Below are 15,403 nucleotides of genomic sequence, written 5' to 3' on the forward strand. Positions count from 1 at the left end.
AAACGGGCAAACGCATTCACTTATAGTATGACTTCTGTCCCTTTTACAGCCAAAATGCCAAACAATACCAAATAAGTCCAGGCGGCCTGTATGATACTTGGTAAATAAAGGGTTAATGTTCTGAACAGAGTCACTGATAACAGCCTCGCTGTTTTTATCTGATCGTGGACTTTCTAACTGAAAGGACAACCATTTCCAGGATGGCAGTTTCCAGCCTACTTCTGAGCCTGGCTGCTCGGGCACTGACGTTTCTCTTCTTTCTGCTCGTCATTGCGTTTCTTGGCTACTGCTTGTACATTAAATACATTCATATGAAGTATGACCACATCCCCGGGCCGCCGAGGGACAGGTAGGAAAAGTCGTCGGCTGAAGCAGTTATGCGGACATTACTTGAGAGTAACTCGCTGTTTCCTCCTCAGTTTTTTCCTTGGACACTCACCAACGATGTTGAAGGCGATGAAAAATGACGGAGTTATGCACGACAAATTTCTGGAGTGGTAAGTTGAGCGCAAACAATGTTTTTATGCAGAAAAGCTAGCACAATATATAGCCAGTGTTTGGGACTGCTGCCAGCCAATGCTAGCTAGCCTGGCCGTATTGAACTGAATGCAGTTTCCTTTTTTCACAGCATATTTTGCCGCTAATTGCCTGTTAATTTCTGCCTATGTAACAAATACATTACAGTACTTACTGTACTCTTTGTAATACCAGCTTTCAGAATCTTGTTATTAATATTGTAGCGGCCCAGGGCTGTCGGGGATGTTATAGACATTTATGTTCTGTTTTGTAGTTCTGTTTACAGTTATGTTTGTGTATGTTGCCATGGTGACAGGTGACGCCCTCTCGCTGCGACGAGGTGGCCTTCCGGGGTCAGAGGGCGCCCTGTGTTGTTCTGTGTTGCCGCGCTGAGCAGAGGGCTCGCGCCAGTGTTCCTCCTCAAAAAGCTAATAAACGGCTGTGCTCCCTGGCTAGCCTTGCCGAGAGCAAGACCAAACGAAACCTCTGTCTCCTCCGTTTCATGAGCTCGCCACATTGGTGTCAGAAGTGGGATAGCTCACCCTCGCCGGAATGGAGAGAGACACTCAGAGGCTGGAGCAAGCCGTCGAGGAGAGTATTCGCTGCTTGGGAAGCTGGCGATTGAGAGAGAGGAAGCTAGCGGCCATGTAAGTGCCCCGACGGGTCCCGATGGCGCGAGCGCCGCCGCCGCGACCGACGCTAGGGCAATGCTTGATGGGCTGCCTCCGTCGGCCGACACACCGGGCCCCCGACAGCGAGCAGTGACGCCTGCAACGCCAGCTAAGGTGCCGAAATATAACGGGCTAACCCCGCTAGAGCCCTACCTCTCACAAGTATGGCTAGCCGCGAGATATAATGGCTGGAGCCACGAAGAGGCTGCTACACAGCTAGCGCTAGCATTGGAAGGAGATGCACTGCAGGTACTCCATGACCTAGCCCCGTCAGAGCAGCATGAGCTCCAGGCCCTCACCATAGCACTCGACAGGCGATTTGGGCAGCGGCACTCCACTGAGCAGAGCAGGGAGCAGCTGACCAACCGGAGCCGTAGGCTGGGGGAGAGCCTGGGCACTTTTGCAGCGGATGTGTTGCTGTATGCTCGTCGTGGCTACCCAGAGTTCCCAGCAGCAGCCCGTGAGGAGCTTAGCCTGCATGCTTTCCTGCGAGGACTTTTTCCAGAGCGACTGCGCCAACATGTCCGCCTGGCCATGCCTCAAACTCTCCGTGAGGCGCTCCTCGAGGCTGAAAGGGCCGAGCTGGTGCTCACCTCACCACCTAACCAGCAGGTGCCCCCCACAAACTACCCTCAAACCAGAGCCGCAGACTACGACAGGGAGGTGGAGGTCCTGGAGGCATGCCAGCTGCAGCCCTCGGTGCCATGGAGGCGTCCCCGTCGACCGACCGGCCGCTGCTATCGGTGCGATGAGCCTGGCCACGTGGCATGCGACTGCCTGGCGCCCGCCCCGAAGGCCAGAGCAGAACGATGCACGGTGGCGGGCCTTGTCGGGCACCTCAAGGGACTTTACCTGAGCTGCTGTGTTGGGGACCAGCCCTGCCAAGCCCTGGTGGACACGGGGTCCACCATTTCCCTAATACGACCTGGTGTGTTTCCTGGAACATCTGGGCCGCTTGTGATGGGTTGGTCACCCACCGACACCCAGCTGATGACAGTGACGGGGGAGAGAACTGACATGCTGGGGAAGAAACCGTTGCGGATCCGAGTGAAGGATCTGGAGCTGGTGCACGACTTCTGGCTTGCTGACATCCAAGAACAGTGCATCATCGGCCTTGATCTGCTGACCAGCTGGGGGCCTGCGTTGACACCATGAAGCTGGCTATCACTCTTGGCACAGAGACTCTGGCCCTCCAGTGCGGCCAAAAGCAGGTAACCAGAGACTGCAGGCAGACTCGGCTGGTTCAGCACACCACCAACACCGGCTCTGCTCAACCCATCTGTCTGCGCCCACGCCAGCTGCCTCTCTCGAAAGCGGCCGGGAGAGCGGGCCCAGGAGGCACGGGCGTGGCTACTGCTCGGGCCACAGCCGGCGGAGGAGGATGGCTCTCGTTGACCCGCAGCAGCTGAAGCAGGAGCAGGAGGCTGATGCGACGTTGGTTCAGGTGGGGGCCTGGCTGGAGGCAGCACGACGCCCAGGCTGGACAGGGTGTCAGGACAGGGGCCGAAGTGAAGGCCTACTACTCCCAGTACAACAACCTGGAGACCCACAACGGCCTCCTGTACAGGAGATGGCGGGTCCCCGGGCAGGGCAGAGATCTCCTGCAGCTGTTGGTGCCTCGGACGCTGCGGTCACAGGTGCTCGAGCTCGTCCACGGCTTGGTGGGGGCCAGCCACTATGGAAATGCTAAAACTCTCCGCCGTCTCAGGGGACGGTTCTACTGGCCTGGCTGTCGGACGGGATGTGGAACGCGTCATATGCACTGCTGTGACACCTGTACGGCACGGAAGGGCTCCACTCAATGCTTCACTGCCCCCCTACAGCAGCGTCGGGTGGGGCCCCGATGGAGAGAGCGGGAGGAGACATCCTAGGCCCTTTCCCGTCCCTGAGGCAGAGAACCGCGCGTGTTGGTGGCCAGAGACTGCTACAGGAGGCTGAGGGAGCAGCGCCAGGCCCAGGTCAGTGCCGAGTACGACAGAAAAGAGCCTGCGACACCAGGTGCGGAGGGGAGCTTTCGTGCCTGGCGACAAGGTTTGGGTGTACTGCCCGGTTCGCAAGAGAGGGTGTCCCCAGGCTGTGCGGTCACTGGAAAGGGCGGGCGGAGGTCGTGGGGCGGCTAACAGAAGTGGTGTACCGGATCCGCATGCCAGGGCCAGGACGCGTGGCGGTGTTGCACCAGGAGAGGCTCTCACCGTACTGCCCGCCCGCTCCCGCAGCCGCCGGGCAGGGGATGCTGGTGGCACCCCAGGTTCTCATCCAAGTGACTCTTCCCCTGCGGGTCGAGATCGGCCTGCGCGCCGAAGGAAGACACATGGACATTTGCAGGACTTTGTGTTGGGTAATGGGGTTGTCGGGGACGACTGACCCCTTAGGTGGGGGCTATGTAGCGGCCCAGGGCTGTCGGGGATGTTATAGACATTTATGTTCTGTTTTGTAGTTCTGTTTACAGTTATGTTTGTGTATGTTGCCATGGTGACAGGTGGCGCCCTCTCGCTGCGACGAGGTGGCCTTCCGGGGTCAGAGGGCGCCTGTGTTGTTCTGTGTTGCAGCGCTGAGCAGAGGGCTCGCGCCAGTGTTCCTCCTCAAAAAGCTAATAAACGGCTGTGCTCCCTGGCTAGCCTCGCCGAGAGCAAGACCAAACGAAACCTCTGTCTCCTCCGTTTCATGAGCTCGCCACAATATCATACGCCTTTAAAAGGTTTAATTAAGATGTCACCTGCAGGGCCGAGAAGTATGGACCTGTTTACAGGATAAATGTGCTTCACTACGTTTCACTGTGTACGTACTGTCCAGAGGCCACCAAGGTAAACACTCGTCACCTGACTGTTTTCACATCAGTACACATGTGTCATTAATAAAGGGTCTATTTCTGTGAATCTGTGAATTATTGTGATTAGCAGTACCTGTGTATCTCTGCTGTTTCAGTTTAAAATGACTACAGTGCAATAAACCTGTTGTGTGTGAAAGTGCACCCATGAATACTGTTGGCAGAGGTCCCTGCTAATAAACAGTGCCAGCTACTGGCCTTTTAGGACTTGTTCACATTTAACGCCCTCTTCTTCTTTATCAGACTTTAGTGTCATTTTGTTTCTGGTTTCAGGAAATCCTGATGTCCCCAAAGTACCCCAAGGATAAGTTTGCCTATAAAAGACTCTTCTACCTGTTTGGTCAAAGGTGATGTATCACTTCATTGTAGTTATGTCCATACTTTATTACTCATAATGAATAAAACTCGACAGTATTACCATGTTGTGAAACTCTCCTTGCTTCACATCTTAGTGCAGGTTGTTTAATTAGTGTGAATGCTTGTAAAAGCATTCACAGTATTGTTCTTCTAATTAGTGTGAATGCTTGTAAAAGCATTCACAGTATTGTTCTTCTAATCTTTATTATTAGTGTGAATGCTTGTAAAAGCATTCACAGTATTGTTGTTGTAATCTTTATTATTAGTGTGAATGCTTGTAAAAGCATTCACAGTATTGTTCTTCTAATCTTTATTATTAGTGTGAATGCTTGTAAAAGCATTCACAGTATTGTTCTTCTAATCTTTATTAGTGTGAATGCTTGTAAAAGCATTCACAGTATTGTTGTTGTAATCTTTATTATTCTATTTTATTATTATAGATTCCGTGACGTTTTTTTGTACTCTATCTCCTTCAAAACCGTTCAACTTAGAAAAACCATTCAAACACCGTTAGATTCCTCTTCTTTTGGACATGACTGCTTCTACTTTTCTCATTTATAACATTTATATTTTTAAAATTATTCAACTTTTTTCAACAAAAATTTCCCATGTATTTCAATGGGGAGACCCTTCAGATCCTCATTCAACTTACTCATTTTCAAACTGTATCTACTTCAACATACGTTGACATAGAGCTACCATTCAAACTTTAAAACGAAGACAAGACATTCAACTATTCAACTTGTATTTATCTTTTCAATATCTGTTATACTTTTCTTCAGTTCCAGTTTAAGTTTCATGATGTTTTTCAGCCGTTTCAGAGTTTATAATGGGTGTGTATGGGACGGAATGTTGGGGCTAGAGTGAGACAGCTGAACTGCTAGAGTGAGAGGAGCGAAAAAATTAATCTTAAAATATTTTTAAAACTGCTGCTGTGTCCGCAGCGTTTGCTCTACAGGTATGATTTTACCCTCAAAACGTAGCAATCGCTGTCCTCTTTCATCCAATGTGTTTACTATTGTACTAGGTGTTACGGTTCTTTCATAAATCTCACCAAAGCACAGCCTCCTCCTCCAACTCCTCCATAGACTCTAATGTTAAAATGGCTCAGAAGGTTCGTTTGAAAATCAGAAGAGCATGGTGTTTTTACACTGTTACCACGTCCATATAATAAACTCCACAGGCATGAAAACTGAGAATTAGGTAGACTGGACATTGCTGCCGCTAACGGTGAAAGAATTTCGTCAATAGGACCTGTACTTTTCATTTGGGAACGATTTGTTTCGCCTGACTTTTCTGTTCATTTTAAGCAGCAAAAGTGAGGTGCATGTCTGTGTGCGTGTGTACTGAGCCATTGGGTGCAGTCACTATAGCAACCAGGCTCACACCTGCCTGCCTAACGAGCTCTGTCTCTCACTGTGCCAAGATTCATCTTAAACACTTCTCTTTCAACTGCTGCTGTGTCCACAGTGTTTGCTCTACAGCCATCATTTTACCCTCAAAACGTCGCCATCGTTCTTCTCTTTCCAACACCATGTCTTTCAAAGCTCAGACATTTAAACTTTTTAAACTGTGTGAATTCAAGTGGAGGGATCACATTTTAGTCATTCAGTGATTCAAAGAATATGAACTTTTAATATTCATTCAGATGTTATCTGACTCTAAATTGTCTTTTCTCATTTCTTATTTTTTCTAATTTACAATTAAAACATTTTCAGCTATTTTCCAACTTCTTCTCTGTGCTTGTCAGCTTTTAGCAGTTCAGCTTTTTTGTTTGCAGGTGCAAATTTCTGTATTTGTCATCTCATTCAACATTTTTAACTTAAAATTCAGCAATTAATGTATTTCAGTGAATACATTCAGATTCAAGCATTCACACTGCAGTTTCTTCAGAAAATGCACTTTCTAGTTATTAGTGTGAATGCTTGTAAAAGCATTCACAGTATTGTTGTTGTAATCTTTATTATTATTATTAGTGTGAATGCTTGTAAAAGCATTCACAGTATTGTTCTTCTAATCTTTATTATTATTATTATTATTATATTTTATTATATATTCCGTACGTTTTTTGTAGTCTATCTCCTTCAAAACCGTTCAACTTAGAAAAACCATTCAAACACCGTTAGATTCCACTTCTTTAGGACATGACTGCTTCTATTTTTCTCATTTATAACATTTATATTTTTAATTTTATTCAACTTTTTCAACAAAAATTTCCCATGTATTTCAATGGGGAGACCCTTCAAATCCTCATTCAACTCACTCCTCTTTAAACTGTATCTACTTCAACATACGTTGACATAGAGCCACCATTCAAACTTTAAAACGAAGACAAGACATTCAACTATTCAACTTGTATTTATCTTTTCAATATCTGTTATACTTTTCTTCAGTTCCAGTTTAAGTTTCATGATGTTTTTCAGCCGTTTCAGAGTTTATAATGGGTGTGTATGGGACGGAATGTTGGGGCTAGAGTGAGAAAGCTCAACTGCTAGAGTGAGAGGAGCGAAAAAATTAATCTTAAAATATTTTTAAAACTGCTGCTGTGTCCACAGCGTTTGATCTACAGGTATGATTTTACCCTCAAAACGTAGCCATCGCTGTCCTCTTTCATCCAATGTGTTTACTATTGTACTAGGTGTTATGGTTCTTTCATAAATGTCACCAAAGCACAGCCTCCTCCTCCAACTCCTCCATAGACTCCAATGTTAAAGTGGCTCAGAAAGTTCCTTTGAAAATCAGAAGAGCAGGCTGTCTTTACACTGTCACCACATCCATATAATAAACTCCACAGGCATGAAAACTGAGAATTAGGTAGACTAGACATTGCTGCCGCTCACGGTGAAAGAATTTTGTCAATACGACATGTACTTTTCATTTGGGAAGGATTTGTTTCGGCCTGACTTTTCTGTTCATTTTAAGCAGCAAAAGTGAGGTGCATGTCTCTGTGCGTGTGTATGGAGCCCTGGCTCAGTCACTATAGCAACCAGGCTCACACCTGCCTGCCTAACGAGCTCTCTCTCACTCTGCCAAGATTCATCTTGAACACTTCTCTTTCAACAGCTGCTGTGTCCACAGTGTTTGCTCTACAGCCATCATTTTACCCTCAAAACGAAGCCATCGTTCTTCTCTTTCCAACAGCGTGTCTTTCAAAGCTCAGATATGTAAAGTTTTTAAACTGTGTGGATCCAAGTGGAGGGATCACATTTTAGTCATTCAGTGATTCAAAGAATATGAACTTTTAATATTCATTCAGATGTTTTCTGACTCTAAATAGTCTTTTGTCATTTCTTATGTTTTTCTAATTTACATTTAAAACATTTTCAGCTCTTTTCCAACTTCTTCTCTGTGGTTGTCAGCTTTTAGCAGTTCAGCTTTTTTGTTTTCAGGTGAAAATTTCTGTATTTTTCATCTCATTCAACATTTTTAACTTAAAATTCAGCAATTAATTCATTTCAGTGCATACATTCAGATTCAAGCATTCACACTGCAGTTTCTTCAGAAAATGCATTTTCTAGTTATTATTATATTTTATTATATATTCCGTACGTTTTTTGTAGTCTATCTCCTTCAAAACCGTTCAACTTAGAAAAACCATTCAAACACCGTTAGATTCCACTTCTTTAGGACATGACTGCTTCTATTTTTCTCATTTATAACATTTATATTTTTAATTTTATTCAACTTTTTCAACAAAAATTTCCCATGTATTTCAATGGGAGACCCTTCAAATCCTCATTCAACTCACTCCTCTTTAAACTGTATCTACTTCAACATACGTTGACATAGAGCCACCATTCAAACTTTAAAACGAAGACAAGACATTCAACTATTCAACTTGTATTTATCTTTTCAATATCTGTTATACTTTTCTTCAGTTCCAGTTTAAGTTTCATGATGTTTTTTCAGCCGTTTCAGAGTTTATAATGGGTGTGTATGGGACGGAATGTTGGGGCTAGAGTGAGAAAGCTGAACTGCTAGAGTGAGAGGAGCGAAAAAATTAATCTTAAAATCTTTTTTAAAACTGCTGCTGTGTCCACAGCGTTTGATCTACAGGTATGATTTTACCCTCAAAACGTAGCCATCGCTGTCCTCTTTCATCCAATGTGTTTACTATTGTACTAGGTGTTATGGTTCTTTCATAAATGTCACCAAAGCACAGCCTCCTCCTCCAACTCCTCCATAGACTCCAATGTTAAAGTGGCTCAGAAAGTTCCTTTGAAAATCAGAAGAGCAGGCTGTCTTTACACTGTCACCACATCCATATAATAAACTCCACAGGCATGAAAACTGAGAATTAGGTAGACTAGACATTGCTGCCGCTCACGGTGAAAGAATTTTGTCAATACGACATGTACTTTTCATTTGGGAAGGATTTGTTTCGGCCTGACTTTTCTGTTCATTTTAAGCAGCAAAAGTGAGGTGCATGTCTGTGTGCGTGTGTATGGAGCCCTGGCTCAGTCACTATAGCAACCAGGCTCACACCTGCCTGCCTAACGAGCTCTCTCTCACTCTGCCAAGATTCATCTTGAACACTTCTCTTTCAACAGCTGCTGTGTCCACAGTGTTTGCTCTACAGCCATCATTTACCCTCAAAACGAAGCCATCGTTCTTCTCTTTCCAACAGCGTGTCTTTCAAAGCTCAGATATGTAAAGTTTTTAAACTGTGTGGATCCAAGTGGAGGGATCACATTTTAGTCATTCAGTGATTCAAAGAATATGAACTTTTAATATTCATTCAGATGTTTTCTGACTCTAAATAGTCTTGTGTCATTTCTTATGTTTTTCTAATTTACATTTAAAACATTTTCAGCTCTTTTCCAACTTCTTCTCTGTGGTTGTCAGCTTTTAGCAGTTCAGCTTTTTGTTTTCAGGTACAAATTTCTGTATTTTTCATCTCATTCAACATTTTAACTTAAAATTCAGCAATTAATTCATTTCAGTGCATACATTCAGATTCAAGCATTCACACTGCAGTTTCTTCAGAAAATGCATTTTCTAGTTATTGTGTGGATGCCCTAAAAGGGCTTCCACACTATTGAGTTCCTGTTTCTCTTTATTCTTTATTTTTCTTTTTCAAGTTGCTTCCGACGTTTTTGGACTTTATCTACTCCCTCAGTTTTCAGCCGATTTTCTCCGTTCAAACTCTATACTGTTCTGCTCTTTCTGGAGATGGGTGCTATGACTTTTGGTGTTTATTACTGTTATACTTTTTAAAATATTACACTTTTTCCTTTAATTTGTCCCATTGAAATGAATGGGAAACTTCCACAATTCTGCTAAAACTTGCTTGTTTTTGAAACTTATCTACTTTGTCATACTTTCACCTAGAAACTCCATTCAAACTTTAAAATGTTCTCAGATTATTGGGCTATTTCTGTGTGATTCAGCTGTTTCAGATCTTCTACCGTTTTAATTTTATGCCTCTTTAAGTTTTCAGTTGCAAAATTGTGATTTTTCAGAAAATACATGCGTTGCTATGGTTGCTATGCAATTAACTCAGAGTGAGGGCTGGTCTGTTCGGAATTTTCTCTTCATGTCTGAACAACTTCTTGCTACTCGCTCAATTTCCACTCAACCCCACAAATTATACATCAAAACGTAGGTATTTTTGCTGGCTTTCAGAAAATGTCACTATCGTTCTTGTGGGATTTACAGATTTTTGCAAATCTCCTCAGAGCAACACAAGGTCTTAAAACTCTCCATAGAAAGTCAATGGAGAGCTTGTTCAAAATCACCGCTGAATTTTTCTAATGAGAGGCATTTTCAAATCGTCATATCTCCTTAACGAAACAAAGTTGAGACATGACGCTTGTGCCAATATATCTTCAGACTCTCCTGATGCTCACAATTCAAGAGTATTTTCCTCACCTATTACCGTTTGGCCATGAATTACATTTGTTTGAGGATAGGAAATTTGTCTCTCACTCAGATCTCTTCAGATTTCAAACTGTGGAAATGAGGCACTTTTTTCTCTCGTCATATCTTTTTGATGGATTTCAACAGAGCCCTGAAAATTTCCATGACTGTTCACCAAAGCCTGCTGTTTCTTATGGTGAAAGAATGATTTTGAGGCTCCATAGAGATCTAGAGTTACACAACGTTGTTTGAGGGCAAGTCAAGGCAGTTTTGCTTCGCCTCTTCTCAGTTGCAGTGTGTTACAAGTCATATAGCTTTAATAATTTATATTTTATCTCTGAATTATGAAGACCTGGAGATTTCCCATCTCTTCTGAACAAAACGGTGTCAGAATGAGCGTTCTAGCCCCTACGGTTAGGAAATTATGGCCATTTGTTCGAGGGGAATCCTGAATGTGAGAAATACACTAAAGAAAACTCAGAGCTCTCTCTGTGTCTGTGTGTGTAAGTGCTGATTACAGCAGGTGCAGCTAATTTAGCTGACCTAGATATACCAAGCCCAGACTCTTAACATCCACTGTTCCCTTTGCGCTCTGTGTATGTGTGTGTGTATCAGTATTTCTCCCATGTTAAAGTATTACTCCTCCATAATAGTATTTCTGCTAAATCAAAGTACTTCTACTACATCTTAGTACTTCTGCTCAATCATAGTAATTCTGGGAAATCATAGTATTTATCCCAAATCATAGTATTTATGCAAAATTACAGTATTTCTGCTAAAAGCAGAAATAGTACCTTTAGCAGAAATTTCTGTCAAAAGATATTATTTATGTTAAAACATACTATTTCTGCTAAATCATAGTATTTGTGCCAAATCATAGTATTTGTAATTTGCGCCAAATCATGGTATTTTTTTGCCAAATCATGTTATTTCTGCCCAATTAAAATTTCTGTTATGTTATAGTATTACTACTAAGTCGTAGAATTTCTGTTATGTTATAGTATATCTGCTGATTATAGTATATGTGCCAAATCATAGTATTTATAGCAAATCATAGTATTTGTGCCCAAACATAGTATTTCTTGCCAAATTGTAGTATTTGTGCAAAACATACTATGTCTGCAAAATCATAGTATATCTGTTATGTTATAGTATTACTACTAAGGCATAGTATTTCTACCAAATCAAAGTATTCCTTCAAAATCATAGTATTACTGCAATTTCATAGTATTTGAGTGAAATCGTAGTATCTGTGCAAAAACATACTATGTCTGCTAAATCACAGTATATCTGTTATGTTAAAGTATTAGTACTAAGTCACAGTATTTCTGCCAATTCGTAGTATTTGTACTAAATCATGGTACTTGTGCCAAATCATAGTATTTTTGCAAATCATAGTATTCGAACCAAAACATAGTAGTATTTGTGCGAAGTAATAGTATTTCTTCTAAATCATAGTATTTCACTCAAATCTCAGTAGTTGTGCTGAAACGCAGTATTATTGCCAAATCATAGTATTTGTACTGAAACATAGTATTTGTGCCAATAAGAGTATTTCTACTAAATCATAGGACTTGTGCCAATTCATAGTATTTCTGCCACATTGTGCTAGTTGTGCAAAAACATAGACTGTCTGCAAAATCATAGTATATCTATTATGTTATAGTATTACTACTAAGTCGTAGACTCTCTATTTTGTTAAATTATATCTGCTGAATACAGTATATGTGCCAAACCATAGTATTTATAGCAAACCATAGTATTTGTGCTAAAACATAGTATTTCTGCCAAATTGTAGTATTTGTGCAAAAACATAGAATGTCTGCAAAATCACAGTATATCTGTTATGTTGTAGTATTACTACTAAGGCATAGTATTTCTACCAAATCATAGTATTCCTTCAAAATCATAGTATTACTGCAGTTTCATAGTATTTGAGCAAAATCGTAGTATTTGTGCAAAAACATACTATGTCTGCAAAATCACAGTGTATCTGCTATGTTATAGTATTACTACTAAGGCATAGTATTTCTACCAAATCATAGTATTCCTTCAAAATCATAGTATTACTGCAATTTCATAGTATTTGAGCGAAATCGTAGTATTTGTACTAAATCATGGTACTTGTGTCAAATCATAGTATTTTTGCAAATCATATTATTTGAACCAAAACATTGTATTTGTACGAAGTCATAGTATTTCTTCTAAATCATAGTATTTCACCCAAATCTCAGTAGTTGTGCTAAAACCCAGTATTATTGCCAAATTGTAATATTTGTACTGAAACATAGTATTTCTGCCAATCTGAGTATTTGTACTAAATCATAGTACTTGTGCCAAATCATAGTATTTCTGCCATATTGTGCTAGTTGTGCAAAAACATATACTATGATTTTGCAGAGTCTGTCTATTATGTTATAGTATTACTACTAAGTCGTAGACTTTCTGTTTTGTTATAGTATATCTGCTGAATATAGTATATGTGCCAAATCATAGTATTTGTGCTGAAACATAGTATACTGCCACATTATAGTATTTGTGTAAAACCAGAATGTCTGCAAAATCATCATATATCTGTGATGTTATAGTATTACTACTAAGGCATAGTATTTCTGCAAAATCATAGTATTTTTGCAGAAACATAGTACTCTGGTAAATCATAGTATTTCTACTAAATAATAGTATTTCTGCCAGATCATATTATTTGTTTCAAATCATAGCATTCGAACCAAATCATAGTATTTGTGCCAAAATATTGTATTTGTACAAAGTCATAATATTTCTTCTAAATCATAGTATTTCAATCAAATCTCAGGAGTTGTGCTAAAACGCAGTATTATTGCCAAATCATTGTATTTGTACCCAAACATATCAGTTCAACTTATTTAACTCTTCTCAACAGCCCAACACCTCTTCTTCACCCCGTTTCAGCAGAATTGTGAGTGTTTTCACCCCTTTTCAGCACAAATCCCAGCTTTTTCAGGTGTTTTCAACAGAAATCTCTTTTTAGCAGACATTCTGCTGATTCACCTGTTTTCAGTGCAACGTTCTACTTCTTTACCTCTTTTCAGTAGAAATTCTGCTGATTCACCTATTTTAAGCAGAATTTTCAGCCTTTCACCTCTTATCAATACAAATCTCAGTATCTTCTGCTCATTTCAGAGGAAACCTTTTCACCTCTCCTCTTTTCAGTAGAAATTTGAACTTCTGTACCCCTTTGAAGCAGAATCTTTGCCTTTTCACCTCTTTTCAGCAAAAGTTTCTGTTTTTTCACTTGTTTTCAACATAATTTTTCAGTTTCTTTACTGCCATACAATTTTTGCAGCAGACAGCTTCAGCGTTCCGGCATCCACACAGCATTTTCGCAGGAAATGCAAATTTTTCTAGTTATATTTTATTATATATTCCGTACGTTTTTTGTACTGTATCTCCTTCAAAACCGTTCAACTTAGAAAAACCATTCAAACATCGTTAGATTCCACTTCTTTTGGACATGACTGCTTCTATTTTTCTCATTTATAACATTTATATTTTTAATTTTATTCAACTTTTTCAACAAAAATTTCCCATGTATTTCAATGGGAGACCCTTCAAATCCTCATTCAACTTACTCATTTTCAAACTGTATCTACTTCCACATACGTTGACATAGAGCCACCATTCAAACTTTAAAACGAAGACAAGACATTCAACTATTCAACTTGTATTTATCTTTTCAATATCTGTTATACTTTTCTTCAGTTCCAGTTTAAGTTTCATGATGTTTTTTCAGCCGTTTCAGAGTTTATAATGGGTGTGTATGGGACGGAATGTTGGGGCTAGAGTGAGACAGCTCAACTGCTAGAGTGAGAGGAGCAAAAAATTAATCTTAAAATATTTTTAAAACTGCTGCTGTGTCCGCAGCGTTTGCTCTACAGGTCTGATTTTACCCTCAAAACGTAGCCATCGCTGTCCTCTTTCATCCAATGTGTTTACTATTGTCCTAGGTGTTATGGTTCTTTCATAAATGTCACCAAAGCACAGACTCCTCCTCCAAGTCCTCCATAGACTCCAATGTTAAAATGGCTCAGAAAGTTCCTTTGAAAATCAGAAGAGCAGGCTGTCTTTACACTGTCACCACGTCCATATAATAAACTCCACAAGCATGAAAACTGAGAATTAGGTAGACTAGACATTGCTGTCGCTCACGGTGAAAGAATTTTGTCAATACGACATGTACTTTTCATTTGGGAAGGATTTGTTTGGGGCTGACTTTTCTGTTCATTTTAAGCAGCAAAAGTGAGGTGCATGTCTGTGTGCGTGTGTATGGAGCCCCTGGCTCAGTCACTATAGCAACCAGGCTCATACCTGCCTGCCTAACGAGCTCTCTCTCACTCTGCCAAGATTCATCTTGAACACTTCTCTTTCAACTGCTCCTGTGTCCACAGTGTTTGCTCTACAGCCATCATTTTACCCTCAAAACGAAGCCATCGTTCTTCTCTTTCCAACAGCGTGTCTTTCAAAGCTCAGAAATGTAAACCTTTTAAACTGTGTGGATCCAAGTGGAGGGATCATATTTTAGTCATTCAGTGATTCAAAGAATATGAACTTTTAATATTCATTCAGATGTTTTCTGACTCTAAATAGTCTTTTCTCATTACTCAGGTTTTTCTAATTTACATTTAAAACATTTTCAGCTATTTTCCAACTTCTTCTCTGTGCTTGTCAGCTTTTAGCAGTTCAGCACTTTTGTTTTCAGGTGCAAATTTCTGTATTTTTCATCTCATTCAAAATTTTTAACTAAAAATTCAGCAATTAATTCATTTCAGTGCATACATTGAGATTCAAGCATTCACACTGCAGTTTCTTCAGAAAATGCACTTTCTAGTTATATTTTATTATAGATTCCGTACGTTTTTTGTACTCTATCTCCTTCAAAACCGTTCAACTTAGAAAAACCATTCAAACACCATTAGATTCCTCTTCTTTAGGACATGACTGCTTCTATTTTTCTCATTTATAACATTTATATTTTTAATTTTATTCAACTTTTTTCAACAAAAATTTCCCATGTATTTCAATGGAGAGACCCTTCAAATTCTCATTCAACTCACTCCTCTTTAAACTGTATCTACTTCAACATACGTTGACATAGAGCTACCATTCAAACTTTAAAACGAAGACAAGACATTCA

The 15,403-nt window shown here is 40.8% G+C and overlaps 1 protein-coding gene across 1 annotated transcript in view; it reads left to right on the forward strand.

The window, feature by feature from the left end:
* Window positions 1–15,403, forward strand: part of LOC120433299 (cholesterol 24-hydroxylase-like) — a 107,845-nt gene that overhangs the window by 10,319 nt on the left and 82,123 nt on the right. The window contains exons 2-5 of the mRNA XM_039599383.1: window positions 200–349; window positions 420–497; window positions 3,910–3,991; window positions 4,288–4,361. Of these exons, the coding sequence (XP_039455317.1) occupies window positions 201–349; window positions 420–497; window positions 3,910–3,991; window positions 4,288–4,361 (383 nt within the window). The 5' untranslated portion in view covers window position 200. The remainder of the gene's footprint in view (window positions 1–199; window positions 350–419; window positions 498–3,909; window positions 3,992–4,287; window positions 4,362–15,403) is intronic.

This window comes from Oreochromis aureus, linkage group 15 (assembly GCF_013358895.1).
Source record: "Oreochromis aureus strain Israel breed Guangdong linkage group 15, ZZ_aureus, whole genome shotgun sequence".
NCBI classification, from domain to species: Eukaryota; Metazoa; Chordata; class Actinopteri; order Cichliformes; family Cichlidae; genus Oreochromis; species Oreochromis aureus.